This window comes from Dromaius novaehollandiae, chromosome Z, assembly GCF_036370855.1.
Source record: "Dromaius novaehollandiae isolate bDroNov1 chromosome Z, bDroNov1.hap1, whole genome shotgun sequence".
NCBI lineage: Eukaryota > Metazoa > Chordata > Aves > Casuariiformes > Dromaiidae > Dromaius > Dromaius novaehollandiae.
This window is the reverse complement of record NC_088132.1, coordinates 75,950,741-75,968,112: the sequence shown is the minus strand read 5'-3', so window position 1 is coordinate 75,968,112 and position 17,372 is coordinate 75,950,741. Positions and strand designations below refer to the sequence as shown.

Genomic DNA, 17,372 nt, shown 5'->3' with positions numbered 1-17,372 from the left:
CACTTACGGTGAGGGCCTCATGGTGTATCAGCAAAAACCTCTGGGGCCCTTCTGGGCACAGCAGCACAGAGAAATAATTATCTGCTACCCCAAAAGGTCCATGGGCCAAGCAGGCAGGATGGATAAGGACTGATGAGGAAAAAAGAAAATGTGGGGAGAAGAGGCCTAGGTGGACACCTTGCTCAGTCACCCCACTGTGGGGTCGTGTCACTGCTCAGACTGCTGCTGGGGTAAGGGCTGTCTCTTCAGACAGACTAGCAAGGTTTTTTCACTGAAAAGTAGAATTTGGCCATGAGATAAAAAACAGAAACTGTCACTCTGGTATGTGTAATAGACCAATTTTGACAGGCCCAGACAAAAGCAAAGGGGAGATGCTCAGGAAATGTGAATCACTACCTCACACGTGGCTTTAAGGAAGCTGTGTAGAGTAAGTAGGGTTTCATCACACCTGACCTTAGACAGGCCACGTAAGTTGTTGTGTCAGTTTCCCTTGTAGGGACGAGGTAGAGGCTTCTCTCGAGGGCTGTCCACCTCTGTTGTGTAAGATGCACCGGATGGTACTGAGGGGTACCAGTCTTTCTCCATTGACCACAGAGGGTGCCTAGACTAACTTAGGCTAGAGCGCATAGCCATAACCAGAGCTCATGTTGGGGTATCCCAGACCATAGGCTTGTGCCTGGCCTCTTTTTGTGCTTCTGTTCCACAGCTTGACAATGACATTTCTGTTCTCCTTCTGGATTGTGTGTTTCTGTTGCCCTGGTGCCCTGGTCTCAGCTGAAGGATTTTTACCCCTCAGTCTCCAGATGCTGAAACAGGGATGAAATTATCGACTGTGGTCATAGAGGGCACAAGGGACAAAGTCTTCCCAGTGGAATTTGACATCTGAAGATGTGAGTCCTGTGATGTGACAGTTTGGGACAGTCTCTTGCTGAAGGAGGAGGACCTGTGGGGCTCAGCAGGGTGGTACAGGTGGATGTGGCCCTACAGCCTACAGACAGGCAGAGCTCAGGGATGACAGGACCCAGGGACAGCTCCAGGCTTGTGTACAACCTAAACTTTTGGTTTCTGTAGCATGTAGCTGCCAAGTCTGTTGGGCCTAAATGATAGTATAGCAATGTGCTGAACTCTGCTCTCGTTAGAGGATGCTGGACAAGCCTGGTGGAGGGTGTTTGTGGTGTGCATACACATGCCGACATGTCCCACGGAGACCAGCACATCCACTCTTCATTTCATTTTGGCAGTTTCAGCGCCTTTTTCAGGCATATTTGACAAAGTGGAAGTAGTTGCTGTGGTGCATCATGTGTCAGCCTTTTGTTTGGGATCTGGCAAAGCGGATTTGGGGGGGCACTGAGAGTGTGAAAGGCTCCACATAAACCCATTAAGGGAAAAACTCATTAGCCAAGATCAGGAACTTGCTGAATGGTCCCAGCGGCTGGCCGGCCTCCCTGTCTCTTCCCAGCCAAGGCATGCAAGATGCATTGCTAAAACACACTCCTGAGCTCCCTGTCAGGGCTGGGATGTGAAAGGTAAACCCAGTGTTTTGTTAAAAGAACATCTCAGAGAAAAAAGCTTGTTAAACTGACTCATTTTTTATCAGCTGTGTGTGTGATCGCGTAGATTTCTGAGACCGCAGATGTGACAGATGATTCCCCTGACAGCCGAAGGCACGGTTTTCCAGGAGGAGAGAGGACACCCAATTCGGAGACAGCGCTGGAGGTGATCTCCAGCCAGGGCTGGGAATGGGTCCCCTTACGGCTACCTCCGCTGGAGTGGCAGGACCAGCATCACCTTGGGAAGGTGGTCCTTGCCCTCTGCGGAGGCTGTTCCTGATGGTCGGATGGCCACCTCGTGGGCAGCTCACAAAACCGCTGCCCGCCTCCGCTCCGGCCAGTGTCTTCTGCCAGCCAGCTCCAGGGACAGGTGTCACCCCTCCCAGTGTCCTGGGGAGATGCAGAAAGAGGAGAGAGGGATAAAATAAAATAAAATAAAATAAAATAAAATAAAATATAAAATTAAGCAGTTCCTAACACACCCAGTTTAAGCTTTGCATAAACTAAACCAGACAAGGCAGTTTCAGGCCAGTTCCACACTAGAGAGTTTTGCTGACAGAGAAGGGATGTGATTTTTTTTTTTTTTTTTAATGATACATTTACATTAGCAAAAGGCCCGGTGAAAATACAGTTACAGTGCTATAGGAGTGTTTTTGCTGATACAGCTCATTTCACACGGAGGAAACTGTATAAAGTACAATATAGCAGACACTGGAAGTATTTACTGGGTATAAACTTTCCAGGCAAAGCCTTTTGGGGATTGTGTTCCCAGCTTGTTCCCACCTCTCTGCCCCCATCCTAAAATGCCTCCCATTTTCCAGGGCAGCTGTTCTCATTCTGCAGAGCAATTTTCCTCAGATACCTGCCCAACCAGTTAGACTTTGGACTCAACTCCTTCTCCAAGACTTTGTCTAGCCCTGGCCTAAAAGGGAAGAGAAATGCAGGAAGCTCCTCAGACCCATTGTGACTGCTCCCTGCAGGGAGTATTTTGACTATTTAGTCCATTCTTTGACATTACAGGATTACAATTGCTCAAATCCTTTATAAAAAGATTCAGCAGAACACAGGCAAGAACATTTTGAGGAAAAAAAAAAATCCTGTGGGGATTATACAGGTTCCCCAGATGCAATTCTTGGGGCTCATAGTCACTTCACTGAGCTTAATCGCCAATGTCATTTTTATTTCACGGATGTATCCATCCAGAAAATGAGCCTTTGAGGTGTCCAAAGCTGCTTCTCTTGAGGTGGGGACAACCTACGCAGGGTGAGAAAGGGCTGCACGCATCATTGAAGCCTGACCTCTGTGTTGCCCACAAGGACCTCAGAGAGTCCCTTCGTTAACTAATCAGTTCAGCATAAAGTAGGCAGATTTCTTGTTTTCAGCTTTTCAATCGGAATGCAATCCCACAGTTTCTCTCATGTTCCTTAAAAGTTTTCTTTTGATCCTTGGGTTTTTTTTTTCCCCTATCAGAAATATGTATTTAGCCTCAACCTGTTTTTTTTTTTCCTACCATTTCAGCAGCCTAACTGAAGGCAACATAACTCTGTTTTCTAGGGGTGGTACACTTCTAGTTCATGTGGATAACTCCATTGCAGGACTGAAGGCTCCTAATAGCCTCACTTGATACCCACTGCATGAAAAATTATCCTCATCCAAGGCTAAAAAATAATTTGCCAATTTGCAAGTGCATCTTGGAGAGGGGAATTTTGATCAAACACTGGTTGAAGCAGAACAGATTGTCTACACCAACAATTTCTCGGTGAACAAAACTGACATAAATCACCCAATTAGTCAGCCAGAAAAGGGTTGTTGCAAACCAATGTTTTGTTCAGCTTTAGGTTCATGTGCATTAAAAATAAATAAATAAAAAAATCAAAGTATTTCTTTATTTATTTACATATATTTATTCAAATTGGTTACATCTGCTCTGTAAACTGCTCTGAAAAAAACTCTTGGTTCACACATTTACATAGTGTTTAATGAATGATAAATAAGACATTTATGAATCATGTGCAAATGGCCTGTTTACATACACGATGTAAACTATGTAAATTTCTTTTTTTTATTTTTTTTAATGGTGTAGTAGTACTAGTCATGATGCTTTTAACATAAACCTGATCTAGAAGCATCACTCAGGGCCCTTGGTGATCTTTATACCAACTCGGTGGTCATCAGTTTACTCTCTATTTCCACCAACATTTTCTCAAGGTGTTCCTTTCCTTCTGGTTCTGGACTGAAGCTCTCCATACTTGGTATAAGTCCAAGTATAAACAGCCTTCCTTATTCAAAATACAATTATCTACTGCAGACCACATTCTGCTTTCACATGAAATAGCACCTACTTGAGCTATCTCAGAGACTAGTATTCATATAAGTTAACTTTCTGTTTTAAAAAACAATATATGTTTCAAAAACTTCTGGCTTATGTCAAATGAACTTTAAATATATATATAAAAAAAAATCATCCAAATTTGTAGGTATGTGTCTGTGAGTGGGTATGAATGACAAATCTTCATTTACAGGCTGTGGCTTCTGTTAAATTTAATTCATTCCTGATTTAAAACAGCTTATGTTAAACATTTTTTTTCTGCAATTTATATAGTACTGCGAGGGGTACTAACTTATAGAAATAAAGTCCAATTGAAAAATAACATATGCCATCTTTATCTACATTCGTTTTGGATGGCAGTCTAAGCAATGCTGTTGTTTCAGTTCCTGCAAGTTGACTGTAAAAATTGAGCAGAAAGAGCTGATTTGGAAGACTCTAGATTTTCAGAAGCTATTAAAACTTTTTAGTTGTCTCTGGGTTTTTGGAGGCCTTTTTTTTTTTTTTTTAATCTCCAAATTATTTTCAAGTACTCACTGAAAATCAGATGTTGTTAAGGTGTTTTGAGCCAGGCACCTGAATTGACTAGCAGCTTTTGAAACATGTCACCTCAATGAAATCACTGTTTCTTTTGCATGTGATACTGAGCCATCTTGGCTTTCACATCCCTCCTGAAATATGGTAAGCATCTCTTTATTTTGTTCCAGAAGACAGAAAACTCTTTGTGGGTATGCTCAATAAGCAGCAGTCAGAAGACGACGTGCGCAGGCTATTTGAGGCATTTGGCAACATCGAGGAGTGCACAATCCTTCGGGGACCCGATGGCAACAGCAAAGGTAAGATGATGGCTTGTGACACAGTGGCTTTATCTTCAAGCTGGACCCGGTCTTGGTGTATATATTATTTCCCATTCACTAGGTGGCTATCAGAACAGCATCTCTTACATTAGGAAGGGTCAAATTTGCCAAGAGAGGCCATTTCTTTGCTGGTCGCTCTCTACTTTCGCATGAGAACAAAAAAAACAGATGCCTCTGATGAGTTGTCTCTCTGCATGCAAACTCATCCCTGTTGCTGCTAGCTTGCAGGGCACAGCCTCCCTTTGAACACCTTTCAAGGCCTTCACGTCCTCGCAAGACTTTCTTTCCTCATCTGCCCTAGGAAAGTTGGGAATTTCTTTCCCCTGGAAATAGGCTTATTCTTTCTTTAAGCAAAGTCAAGTTTTCTGTTTCACAAGTTGCCTCACCAGTTCCTACCCCATCTCAGTTGGCACCTCATTAAGATGTTATTACTTGTCTCACAGTAATATCCAAAAGCTCCAACTTGCATAGGGAGAGACATCCCTTAGGGAAGAGGCTCTGCCCCAAAGAAGCCTGAATCTAAGTAGATAAGGCAGGTAAAGACAAGAGGAAAAAGAGCAGCAAGAAAATGCATCCCTGAGGCCATATGGCAGGTTAGTGGGAGAGCCAGACACAGACCTCTGCTGTCTCCACTTATCTCGCCCCCCAGCGCCAGGTCTTCCCCTTGTTTAATTGGCCTTCGCATAGATATACACCGATCAGTCAATCGGTCGTCACAATTGCAAGGGTACAGGCGCTGATTTAAACATGCTTATAGGGCATTTGCTTTTTGAAATGTGTGAATGCTTAACTTTCAAACGTAGATGCCTTATCTCCTCCTGCTATTTTTTCTGACATTGCTTGTTACCTGGATGGCACATAGGACCTTTTTCTACAGCCTAGGTGTATGAATGAGGTTACTCTGTTGAATATCAGGGCCATTTTTTTTCCAGTCACTTTCTAGACAAAGTAACTTCAATTTGAATAGGAAGCCCTCTTCTCTTGACAGTATAATGCATCCATTAAATATTGATCTGCGTATAATATATCATAAACTGTGCTGGAATGTGCAGCACCAGGGAAGAGACCAGTCCTGCTGATGCAGTTCATATCTCACTGGGTATTTTGACATGTGACAACATCAACCAGCATATTTTTGCAACAGGAAGGAGAAAAATCCAAACCACAGTGATACACTGGAGAAAGATATTGCTATTCCATAAAATCACTGTTGGCAGAAAGAGACTTCACACTGGCAATAAAGGGCAGCAGGGACCAGTTTGATATAAGTCAGCAAAGTCCAATCTTCCTGATACAAATGCCTGAAAACAAACTGCAGGCACCCTCCTACTGTTTTTTGGCTGTGTTAGATCCATGACACCAAAAGGTGACTGCTCCACTGGAAGATGGTAGGCTGGGTTGACCTAGAGGAACTTCAGCCATTATAATGGTAGACAGTTAAATGATTCATTCACTGAATAACTCAGTAAATTGGGGAAAAGCAAAAAAAAAAAAAAAAAAAAAAAAAAAAGGGAAAAAAACCTCCATATGTCCATCTGCCTCCACCTGGAATTGTACAGAATAAAATCTAATGACAAAGGAGTCAAACGAAGTAATAATAAAGGCAATAATGTCTGAGATCTGTAAGAAACTGGTACCAAAGGAGACCCAACCTGCAGAGTTGTATTCATTCTTGCTCTCTCTCTCTTTTTTTTTCTTCAACAGTTTCATTATAAGTCTGAATCTGAGTGGCAGCTCCATATTGCTAACCAGTTTAATTATTAGTGCTAGCGGGCTGCAGTCTCAGGCTTGCATTTCACTGAGCTGTTCAGGATCAATACTGAGCCTTGACAGAGTTAATATTACCAGCTTCCATTTGCTGGTGCTATTTACTGAGAATGTGACGCTCCTAATTTACACACACACACACACACACACACACACAGAGCAGTCAATCCAACAGAAAAGTTAAGAGTAGTGCCCTTGTCTTAGGAGACAGTCAGGCAAGCCACAACTCCCACAAAGTTATTCCCAGTCTGTAATGTTTTCCATCTGCTAGAAACCAACGTGACACACATCACTTGTGAGCTACTTATTTTGGGTAAGATCCAGAAGGCTTAAGTTCCACCTAAATTGAGATTTAGGCAGATTATCTAAGTGTCAGATAGCAAAGAGATTGCAAAGACTTCGGTCCTACCCAGCCCACTACCTGGAGGTACACCAGGTACCCCTATGGTGAGCCTCCAAGTCCTCCACCTAGCTTGGTGCAGGCACTGCTCTGAGGAGGTAGGTCCCAGTTTCCCACCTAAACTTCACCACAGTCACAGCCAGAGAGCTGCATGAACCTTGCCTGAAGCTGTGGGTGATGTTCTGAGCCATGGGGCATACCCTTCACGTGGCTGCAGAAATACTTCCTGCATGGGGCACTCCAGGTCAGGCACAGTAGTGGTTGGAGCATGCAATCAGGTAGAAGGAGACCTGGATCTGGGGCATTTCTTTGCCTGAAGGGAAGCATAAAGTTTGTCTCTCCTGGGAGACATAAGAGAGAAAGGAGCCTTCCTACACCTCTCCTGGTAAAGCTCAGCCTCTGCAGCCAGGAGCACAAGAGTCCTCAGGTGACAGACCTGAACTGAGACAAGATCCAGCTTAGTGATACAGGAGGACCCAAGGGGTCTGTGTTGCTGCTCTCTGGACAGCCTGTTTTTATTTATTCACTTATTTATTTGATTCAGCAATTTTCTGCCTCAGTGACTCAGAAGGTAAAGTTATCCCACAGTGCCAAAAGTCCCACAGAAGCAGTCTAACACCCTCAGCAATGATAACCTTAAGCCCCAACTCTGCAATCTGCTCCATTCTGCAGAAGACCTGACAAGACAGAGCAGCCTTTCTAGCTCTATAATCTAGAAAGGAGGAAGGAAAAAAGACTGGAGCACATTACCTCCCTGTACAACATAGGTTATATATCTCTCTGTGTCAAAATCCCTTTAAACTCTGGATCTGGTCCTGTTAAAGGGACAGCACTGTTTTAAGGGGAGCACTATGACTCATGTCCTCAACTCACAAGATCCTGGACTCTGTGCTGGTGACAATGGGCAGGAAGAAGATTATATACACATTTGATGTTGTATACAGAAGCCATCCCACTGAACACACAAATAAAAGGGCTGAAGGGTTAGAGTCTTTGCTATTCCCATGCCACCACACACTTCTGAAAGCTGAATTTTCATTTGTCCTGTTAGTATAAAACCTACCAGAAGCAGTAGGAGGAAGCAATGGATGGACCCCACTAGCATCTTGGGCATTAAACATAATAAATGCCTCTGCTCCCTTCATTACAGCCTTTACACAGCTCTACTGATTCAGCACGTTCCTCAGTACAGGGGTGAATTTCACCTGAAGAGACTGAAGACTTCAATATGACAGCAACACTGCAGCCAAAAATCCTGCTCTAAATGCAACGGGTGACTGGAGCTGGAAAGCTTTTGTATACTTGCTAATCAGCATCTTCTTTTTAGAGGCAGAAAGTACAAAAGAATCTCTGCAAATAATTAAACACCCTAATTCTGGATTATCTCTGATTAATGAAGAGGAAGGCGCAGTATCTCAGGAGCCCTGGAAAGCTGGGCTGCGATTATGTCATAATTGATCCCTATTGTTTCCAGCTGAAGTTTATCTATCTCATTTTCTTGTGATTGTCTCCTCTCAGCTCCTTATAAATTAGATCCAACTATTAGCAGCAATCATTATGCTTTTCCTGAAATACAGTCTGAGCAGAGTGGGGAGGGGCAATACAAAATATAAGGCTCCTAACTGTAAGCTAATTTCATATATATATATGATTTTAGAAGGGGCTACCACTGCTTTCTTCAGTTGCTGCTTTTCTCAGTCTACAGTACCGATTTGGGGGATCCTAGAGGCTTGCTCTTCAAGTCTGTAAATGGGGTGTTCTGATGTTGTCGTTTTTGCCCTGCACCATAAGGATCCTTGGGGATGTACTGGCCCCTTCTAAAGAGGCTGCAAAGGAAATAAAGCAGAGCCTTTTGGCCTATTGCAGGGACTTAGATCCCCTGTCCAGTGGTCAGCATCCCTTCAGGGAAATGGTTCAGGCTCTGCAAACTGCTAAAAGCTCAAAAGTCTTTAGTAGTAATAGGAGGAAATGGAAGCCAAAACTTCTCAGATCTCTCCAGTCTGTTCCAAAAACCGCCTTAGCATATGGAAATTACTCTTGCTCTCTCTGAGTCAGTTTGCTTATAGCCAAGAGTGTTAGCAATACTTTCTCCCACTCTAGTGATGCATATGACCCTTCAAAGTGTTGATCATTTCTGTAGTTTAGCACATATTCATAAATGCACCTTTCTGCCCTAAACCATTATGTAAGCGTCCAGAAAGTGTGAGATTCATCACATGACAAGGCAGACTAGAGAAGTTCTGCCTACATTCCTCTAATGCCCAGAAGAAGCCACCCGTTCAGGCACTGGTTCTGCATCTCATGCTGTAACATTAGCTGTGAAAGAGTAAGGTTCAGACTTCAGTGGTGGCCAAGATGGCAATCGTCACATGCAGATCACTCCCATCCCTACTTCTTCATCAGAAATTATCTCATGCTTTGTCAAACTAAAGCCGCTTGGGAACGAGACAAGCTCTGAGCAGTCTGTGATGGAACTCTACCAGATGGTGGTAGGATATAGGTACCTTGTGTGTTGGAGTAGTCTAAATCCCTTCTGTAAAGCTGGCCTATGGTTGCTTGTAATAAATATGTGTTGCTTTCTGATAGCTGTTTTACACAATCCTTTGTTGTTTCACATAACATGAGAGGGAGGGGCATTCGGTAAAATATCCAGGCAAGTCTAATAGAAATAAAAGTAAATTCGTTTTCACACAATAAAATATAAAACTGTGCAACTCTGGCATGGGAAGCTGTGTAGGCAAAAAGATAAATGTAATCAATAGGTACGTGCTAAGTTCATGCAGGGTGGGTCCATCATTCCCCTTTGCATGCAGTGTGGGATTTCTGAGTGCAGCTTTGCCTCATGAGGTCCTTGGGCTGCTGATGGCTAGATGTGGGGAAGGGATGACCAGGAACACGTTTGTTTGTTATACTTTCTCCGTTAGCTTCATTACTGACCAGTTCTCCGAGCAGGATACTTAGATAGATGGGCTTTTCTTGGTATCCATACAACCTTCCTTATGCTCTTCTTTTTCAGGGTGTGCATTTGTGAAATACTCTTCACATGCAGAGGCCCAAGCAGCCATCAATGCCTTGCATGGCAGCCAGACAATGCCGGTGAGTAGCTCTATTTTACAGGGAAGAGTAGCGAGTGGATCGGTCCAGTCTTTGCTGCCCTGTGGCCTGTCTGAGGAGGAGGGATGATTTATCTCTTCTCTGCAACTTGTCTTCCAGGAAAGATGAATAACAGCTCAGGCATGCAGGGCCTTGGGTGCATTTAGGTAGTCAGTGGAAAGGCCAGGATGATATTGTCATTTCACACACTCGCAACCTCAGGGGATGCTGTGTCCTGTTACCAGCCATTTTGATGACCTGAAAAAAAGACATATGATTTGCAGATGCCAAAAACATTGGGTCAAGCTCACCATGAGTATAACTTTTTAAGTTTCAGTGGGTTGAATGAAGCAGAAACTTACATCTAAGGGCTTGCTTATTTTCCCTCCCCAAAGAGTCACTGTGTGTGGGTAAACAGTAGAGGATTTTTTGTCAGTATTCAGCAGAGAGCAGTGTACATGCATGATGGCATTAGAATTTAGAGACAGACCACACAGTGATGGGTACCTCACACAGCCCCTCTGCTATGGCAGAAGTGCCTACCTAAGCCTAAATGTGGTCCCCTACATCCAACTTTTGAAAGATGGTCAAACCAGCTACTGAATCTTCCAGGAAACCTTTGAGGGATCATTCCACTTTGACTAATAACTAGTAAGATGGGGTTTCCAGCCTGATTGCTCAGGGAAGTAGAAAGAAAATGGAAATGTATTTTCTCTGCAAAAGGGTACTTATACACCGTCACACAGACCAACAGCAATGTAAGGCATTGTAGCATCAGCAAGAAAAGACAATCTGGCCCAATATGTTTTAGTTTATTATCAATAGTATATTATTTTTATTACTAATTATTCACAGTGTAAATAATGAAAGGCTAAGAAACATGCTGACAACTTGGAAACTACACAGGAAAACTCAATAAAAAATAAGTGCAAAAATCTCCTTTTCAGTGAGAGTCTCAATTCTCAATTTATGAATTTATCCAAAGTAATTTAACATGTGACTGGCAGATTGTCTCTACGTCTTTTCAGGGAGGAAGGAGGAAAAGTCTTTATGGGGGGCGAAAGGTTTCTGGTAGCAGCAAATTAACAAGATCTCATTTTTCTGAACCTAGGAAAAAAAAAAGGTGTGTAACAGTGAGTATTAAAAACAACCCCCTTAAAGAGGGGTTCTCAATTTTTTGAAGTGTTGCAATCAAAACTGGAAATCTCTTCCTAAAAGATTCAACTGGATTTTGGGCTTGATGCTGACATCCCATAGTGAAATACTATGACCTGACTCAGGCAAAATGTCCAAAGAGGTACTTTTAATGACTTTCTTTGAATCTTTGACCCCAAAGTGATAATGCCTATAAGCTGACATCAACAATTGCAGTTCCACAGGGTATAGTACTACAAAGAGGTGTAATAAAAAGTCAGTGCCTGTCCCCAAAAAAATACAAACTCAGGCAATGACAGAGATGAGAGGAAGACTCGGGAGAAAAACAAAACCCAAGGGGTGTTAAAGATTTCATCTAGTTCTAATATGCACACAATATCCTTACCCTTCTCCAGCTATTTTCATTCCCGTTTTCAGCACTCTTCAGAAGAAAAAATACCCATCTCTTGACTACTTTGAAGCAAATTTCTATTCCATCCTGCTGAAGTCAACTGAATTCAGGATGTGCAAGTCAATGCAGAATTTGTCCATTTCATCAGTCAGGTCCTTATGGAGCCATTTTTCTTGTTGACTTATGTGATTCAAATACCTTTTAAAGAAGGGTTGTTGAATAATCATATCTGGGCATCTGAAAAAGCATCAAAATTTGACCTTTGTTACACACACATCTGAAACTCATAACCAAGTTTCCATGGTTTGGCAAGTTTCCATGAATCAGCCAAACCTCAGTAACTGTCCATGCACATACTCTTAGTTCACAAAAAATGCAAGGAGAAAATTTTTTAGTTTAATCCTCTTCATTGTGAGCTTAAGTTATGTTGCATTGCCTCATATCTCCCATGAGCTAACAGCAGGCACACAGGCAGTTACCATGGCTCAGCTAACAAGTTAGGACCTGTCGAGCGACTATCACTTGATCAAGACAACGTGCACACACTGCTGTCCTCCCACAGGGCCTCAAAATGCTTTAGACACTTTGAAAGAGATGGGCCAAATCCTGCAAATGATCTCTTTTCCCATTCTCTTTTATGGAGCGTCAGGGTGCTCAGCTTCTTTCAGGGTTTGGATGTTCACAGAGAAATGCAGCCACCTCGTGGTGAGACAGCGATGTAGCCCTCGTCCTTGGAAAGGAGGGGTGCATTGCTGCCATCTTCTTTCAGACCCCCTCCCATTTCTCTCACCATTAGGACTGGCCTCATTTGTCCGGCTGCGATGCCAGCTCAAAGTTGTTCCTGTGGTTCAGCCAATTTAAATGTCTCTTGCCTTGTCCTCGTGTACTACCAACGGGGCATCCATCATCATTCTTGTCAGGTCTCGAGCCGTTCATTCCTGCAGCAGACTCCTGTTTCTCCACAGCTGTCAGGATTATTGCTCTACTGTGACTTCCTGTTCACACAACATATGTTGCCTAATAGTTTCAAAAGGCAACTTTCTTTTAGGAAAGTTTCTTTTTTATTTTTATTTTTTAACCTTTCCTTGGACAGGTGCCTGACTGTCATCCGTCACAAACCCACTTCTCCATGTGAGATGCTTGTTTGTCCTAGGGGCCCACCTCCACTGCAGACCAAGCAGGTCTGAAAGTCCTAAATTTTCACACAAAGCAATTATTTTGAGTAATAACTTTCCCCAAATATCTTACTTCTAAGGAGGCCCAAAGTTCCTTCTGCATTGAGCTATCAAAAGTGCCTTTTTTTGGTCCTTTTAAATCAAATTACCTATCAGCTTTTGGATAGCACTTTATTTGATCTTCATGTGCTCCTCTGTGGGAGGAGGTCAACATTTTCATGTACTCTTGCTAGTATTTATAATATATTTATAACAATTATAGGCCCTTTACCCTCAGTTTTGGTGACTCTGTCCTCTCTTCCATATGGAGGCATAAGTGGGTTTCTTTGCTTGGTTCTCTTCCCTTCTCCCTACAAGCCTTGTCCCTAGCAGTCTTATCCACCAACACGTACTCAGCTACTATTTCTGTAGTGACAACTTGCAGATCTAACTTCTCCAGGACTGACTCCTGTCCAAACTAAAATCTTGGCCTGTTTTTCCAACATCTCCTGGTGGATGTCTAGCTGTCAGATCAAGCTCAATATGTATAAAACAGAGCTCTTAGACTTTTCCTCCCAAACACTGTCTCCCCTCTCCTCCGCCTCCATTCTCAATCACTGTGGACAACGTTATCATCCTACCTGTCAGTCATGTTCCTACCTAGGCATCATCTTCAGCTCAGTTTTCTCTTTCTCTCCATGTCTTCACATCCGGGTGACAGCCAAATTTGAAAAGTCTTTCTGCACAACACATCTAAGATATGGCCTTGTCCATCCACCCACACAGAATAAAGTCTCCTCCACGCTCTCATACCTACATCACAACAGCCTTAATCCTACCCAGACAGAACACAGGGTCGAAACTATGCTACTGTTGCATCCCTTTGACTACCTCACCCACCAGGGCACCTCAGAATTTCTTCCTAATGAATTAATTCCAGGAAGGGGTAAAATGGTACTATCACATCCATTTTGCATATAGGGAAATAAGGTGAGAAACAGTGTTTGATTCATTTGATTTAACAGTCTGAAGGTTTGTAATCTATTGTAAACATCTTTAGGATTCTCCCACAGACAAAGGAGAAAGAGAGACACTTCTAGAGATCTATGCATTCTTCCCTTTGTATATCTATGTTAGGATGGGATGAATCACCTTCTGGGCATGCCTGTCCCTTTCATTAATTGTAATGGAAATCTGAATAACTCCAATAGACTGAATACCTGAGGTGGGACTTACCTCACTTAACTTGAGATGTCTCAGAGTTTAGGAACTATGTCTGCACTTGTCATCTAAATGCTTGTTATCTTTCTTGATTATAATCAAGACAGAGAAATAGATACATCTGGAGGTATTTTGTTTTACAAAAACAAATTTTGAAACCTGTCAATGCAAAACCCAAATAGAAGTGCACTTTTTAGCTGATTCTAGGTATTGTATTCCTATGGTCTCTGAGAGTCAAAACAGTGTTTAGTTACCAGAAGTAGAGCTTAGAAAGACAGAGGACCCTTAGTGCTTAAAAACAAAACAAAAGCAAAAAATGCTTGCTTCCTGCCTGAGAATCTACAATTGCCTTTGCTCCCCGGTGATACATCCTTGCCACCCTGAGGTCCCTCTGCTGCACATGCAACTGCCACAACACTCTTGCCCAAGCTAAAGATATGGGGTAAGTTCCAACTGACATTAGCCATCTGAAAGTCAGCTATTCATTTGGCCTCTCTTCAGATGGCAATTCACCCAGTGAACCTTGGACATTTACTTTAAGGTTGCCTGGTCACCCTCAGGGTCATCCGCCTCCCCCACTGACCGTAGAAGGAGCAGAGGCAAACAGGTTGGAGCTGACCTGACTTCGCATCTAATGCAAAGGGAGCTGCACCCCATTCTGGGTGTCTGCTGCCCAAAAAACCCCATTCAGGATTCAAAGCTAGATGTGCCAGCATCTGAAACCTCTGGCACACCTCATCTAGTAGGTGTACTTTGAATGTGCCCTACACCGATTGTCAGCACTATGTTCATTCCATCTCTCTCTTTATTAATGAACATTAAGGCCACTAAGACCTCTAGAATCCTGTAATCTAACCCATTACATAGGCCAAGCAATCTTTTGTGTTGTTCTAGAAGTCTCTACATTGTTTTGGTCAAACTACAGCATTTCTTCTACATCAATGCAAAACATCCCAAGTCTGTCTATGCCTGGCTGAAAATTTTCCTTTAAAATTACTTTTCTGATGGAATCTCTGGTTTTGTGAAAAGAAAGGAAAATGTGAGATTTGGATACAAGTACTGAACAGATGTCTGCTGTTCAGAGAAAAATGAAACTTAGCTGAACTTCAAAAAAATAAAAAGGTACTACAACCCAAATTTTGTTATCTTGGGGGCTCCCATTTAGGCAAATTCAACAGGAAATATCACATTTTCTGTGCAGTTCTTATCAACCCAAATGACAACAACAACTTCATATCACTGCTCTGGATATATATATACATATGTGTGTGTGTGTGTGTGTGTATGTATGTATATCAGGAAGCTATCACGAAATTTTTTCTCAGACCAGTTGGTTCTCTTTAAAGAGTGTATTTACCTAATTGTTGTTATTGAACAAAATATGAATGACATAACACCACAAAAAATGTTGAGACTCACCCTCTATCCACTGTGTTCCTTTGAAGTCCAGTCATAGCACTGAAATTCCCAACTAAACAGTATCAATGGTTAGACAAAGAGATTTTCTTGCCTGTATACAATGTGCAAGCTACTCTTTCATGCTGTAAGAGACTTTTGTTGTTCATTACACTAGAGGAATCTTTTACCTATTTAGTTCACCAAATGAGAATGACTTAATATAAGATTATCAAAAATCACCCCTGAGAAGCAACTGTCATTCTCGTTTTCTCATGTGCAGCAGCCCCCTTTCAAACTCATGGCAAATGGGACACCAACTTGTATCTTCCTGGCTCTGGATGTTCAGGCCCCCCATCAAGCAAACCAACCCTGGTTTACATTTATGACTGCTATTATTGCTGTGCAGTGCAGTTAAGACTTTGCAAAGCACCGTGAAGTCGACTTCAGACACAGACCCATTATGGAAAGTGGTTGAGCAGCTGTTCTCACCCCCTGTCAACACAGCAGAGGAATATTTAGGTGAATTAGGGATGGAAAGGAAAGCAGTGAGAGTCGGCAGAAGGAGCTCTGAGCAGGTGGAAGAAAGAAAGAAAATAGGCCTTTGTGGGCATGATGAAGTTGTAGCGCAGGCACCTCGCTTGCAGAGCGGTGGGGAAGCGGCTTTTATTGTGTGTGCATGCTGGCACCAAAGTGCTGAGTCGGCAGAAACTCTCTGGGAGGAGCAGCGTGGCGGCTTCGGTGAGTGGGGGGTCACAATGCCGTAGATCAGTTGAGGTATTTTTAACAATTATTTTGATATAAACAGCTCTGAACTTGAGGAGCTCCATGTAAATGGGAAGCAGTGGGGCTTGTAATTAGATTTGTGTACACTTTCATAAATTGCTGGGAAACATCAAAGCCGTGATAGAAGGCTGTGGTGCACTTTATTTCCTTCTTCTGTTCTTCTGTTAATTGAATGGTTGATGTGTGGATAGGAAGTGTTGGCTTCGCGGAGTACTATTTACAGACCCGCTGACAGCTGCACTGTGAAAATTAACAGGAACAGAGCAGCCTCTGTCACAGCTCTTCCCATGAGGGACTTACTTCAAATTGGATCATTTCTTTCATAGGAGAAACTTTCCTCATCTCTCCTCCTTTTTACACACAAACATGCGCGCACACACACACATCCAGCTGCACACTCCCTTTCTCTCTTTGGGCTCAATGTAGCCTTTACCACTCGGGAGGAGGGTCTGTCATTTCCACAAAGTTGGGAGAGTTCAACTGCAGTTCAAAATCCGTAACATATTCCACTACCAACAAGGAACATCTTCAGGAAGTCAAACAAATCAGTCACTTGAGTAAATCTGGGAGCTGGGTGTGTGCAGCCGCAGCTTCCTGTAGAGGTGACACGTGCAAGCGTGAAGAAGCAGTTGATTTCATCTCAGTAACAACTCCGTGGTGATTTCTACCAACTATTATTGTCAGAAAAGTGGTTGTCCTTGGCCTAACATGGAATTGGTTTGTGTTAAGCACCATATAAAGCTCTTACAGGAAAGTTCCCGTGCTCAGTAGCTTACTGACTAAGGCCAGGACTTACCTGGCTGAATTACATCAAAGTTTAGCTCAAAGTGTAAAACTTTGGGATCCTCTCTAACTTGTCTGCACTTCTCTTACACTTGATGGGGAGAGACTGCCCCTCTCAGAGGGGGCCTCAGTCCCTTTAAGTAGTTGATGGTTTAGAATAGACACCAAAATCTGTCTAGAATATACACCACACTGCAGTTAGGTCAGCTGAACCCCCCTCCAAGAGACAGGCCACAGGAGTTAAGTAAAGGAAGCAACAAGAGAGAATACAGTGCTTGGGAGTGAACTGGTCTCATTCACAGTTAATAAGCATATTTAGCCAGTTAGCAGCCAAAGTCACAGCAGTTCTTGTTCCTGGTCCCAGTGGAGAAGTAATAAGCAGTGGACACTTGAATATCTAAATCTTAATATTTAGTTAAATCTGGAAAGCATGGCATTAAGAAGGCCAAACTTGAAGCCATTAGTCTAATACCTGACTTCCCAGTAGTGTCTTC

The 17,372-nt window shown here is 42.8% G+C and overlaps 1 protein-coding gene across 8 annotated transcripts in view; it reads left to right on the top strand.

Annotated features, from left to right (window-relative positions):
- The window catches only part of LOC135324700 (CUGBP Elav-like family member 4), a 717,486-nt gene that overhangs the window by 601,953 nt on the left and 98,161 nt on the right, over positions 1 to 17,372 (top strand). For 4 of the 8 annotated variants that reach the window (XM_064501490.1, XM_064501486.1, XM_064501488.1 and 1 more), the window contains exons 4-5: positions 4,587 to 4,712; positions 9,917 to 9,996. In XM_064501490.1, coding sequence (XP_064357560.1) covers positions 4,587 to 4,712; positions 9,917 to 9,996 — 206 coding nt within the window. Of the gene's footprint in view, positions 1 to 4,583; positions 4,713 to 9,916; positions 9,997 to 17,372 lie in introns of all 8 variants that reach the window. The other 4 variants (XM_064501489.1, XM_064501485.1, XM_064501487.1 and 1 more) reach the window with 1 other exon arrangement.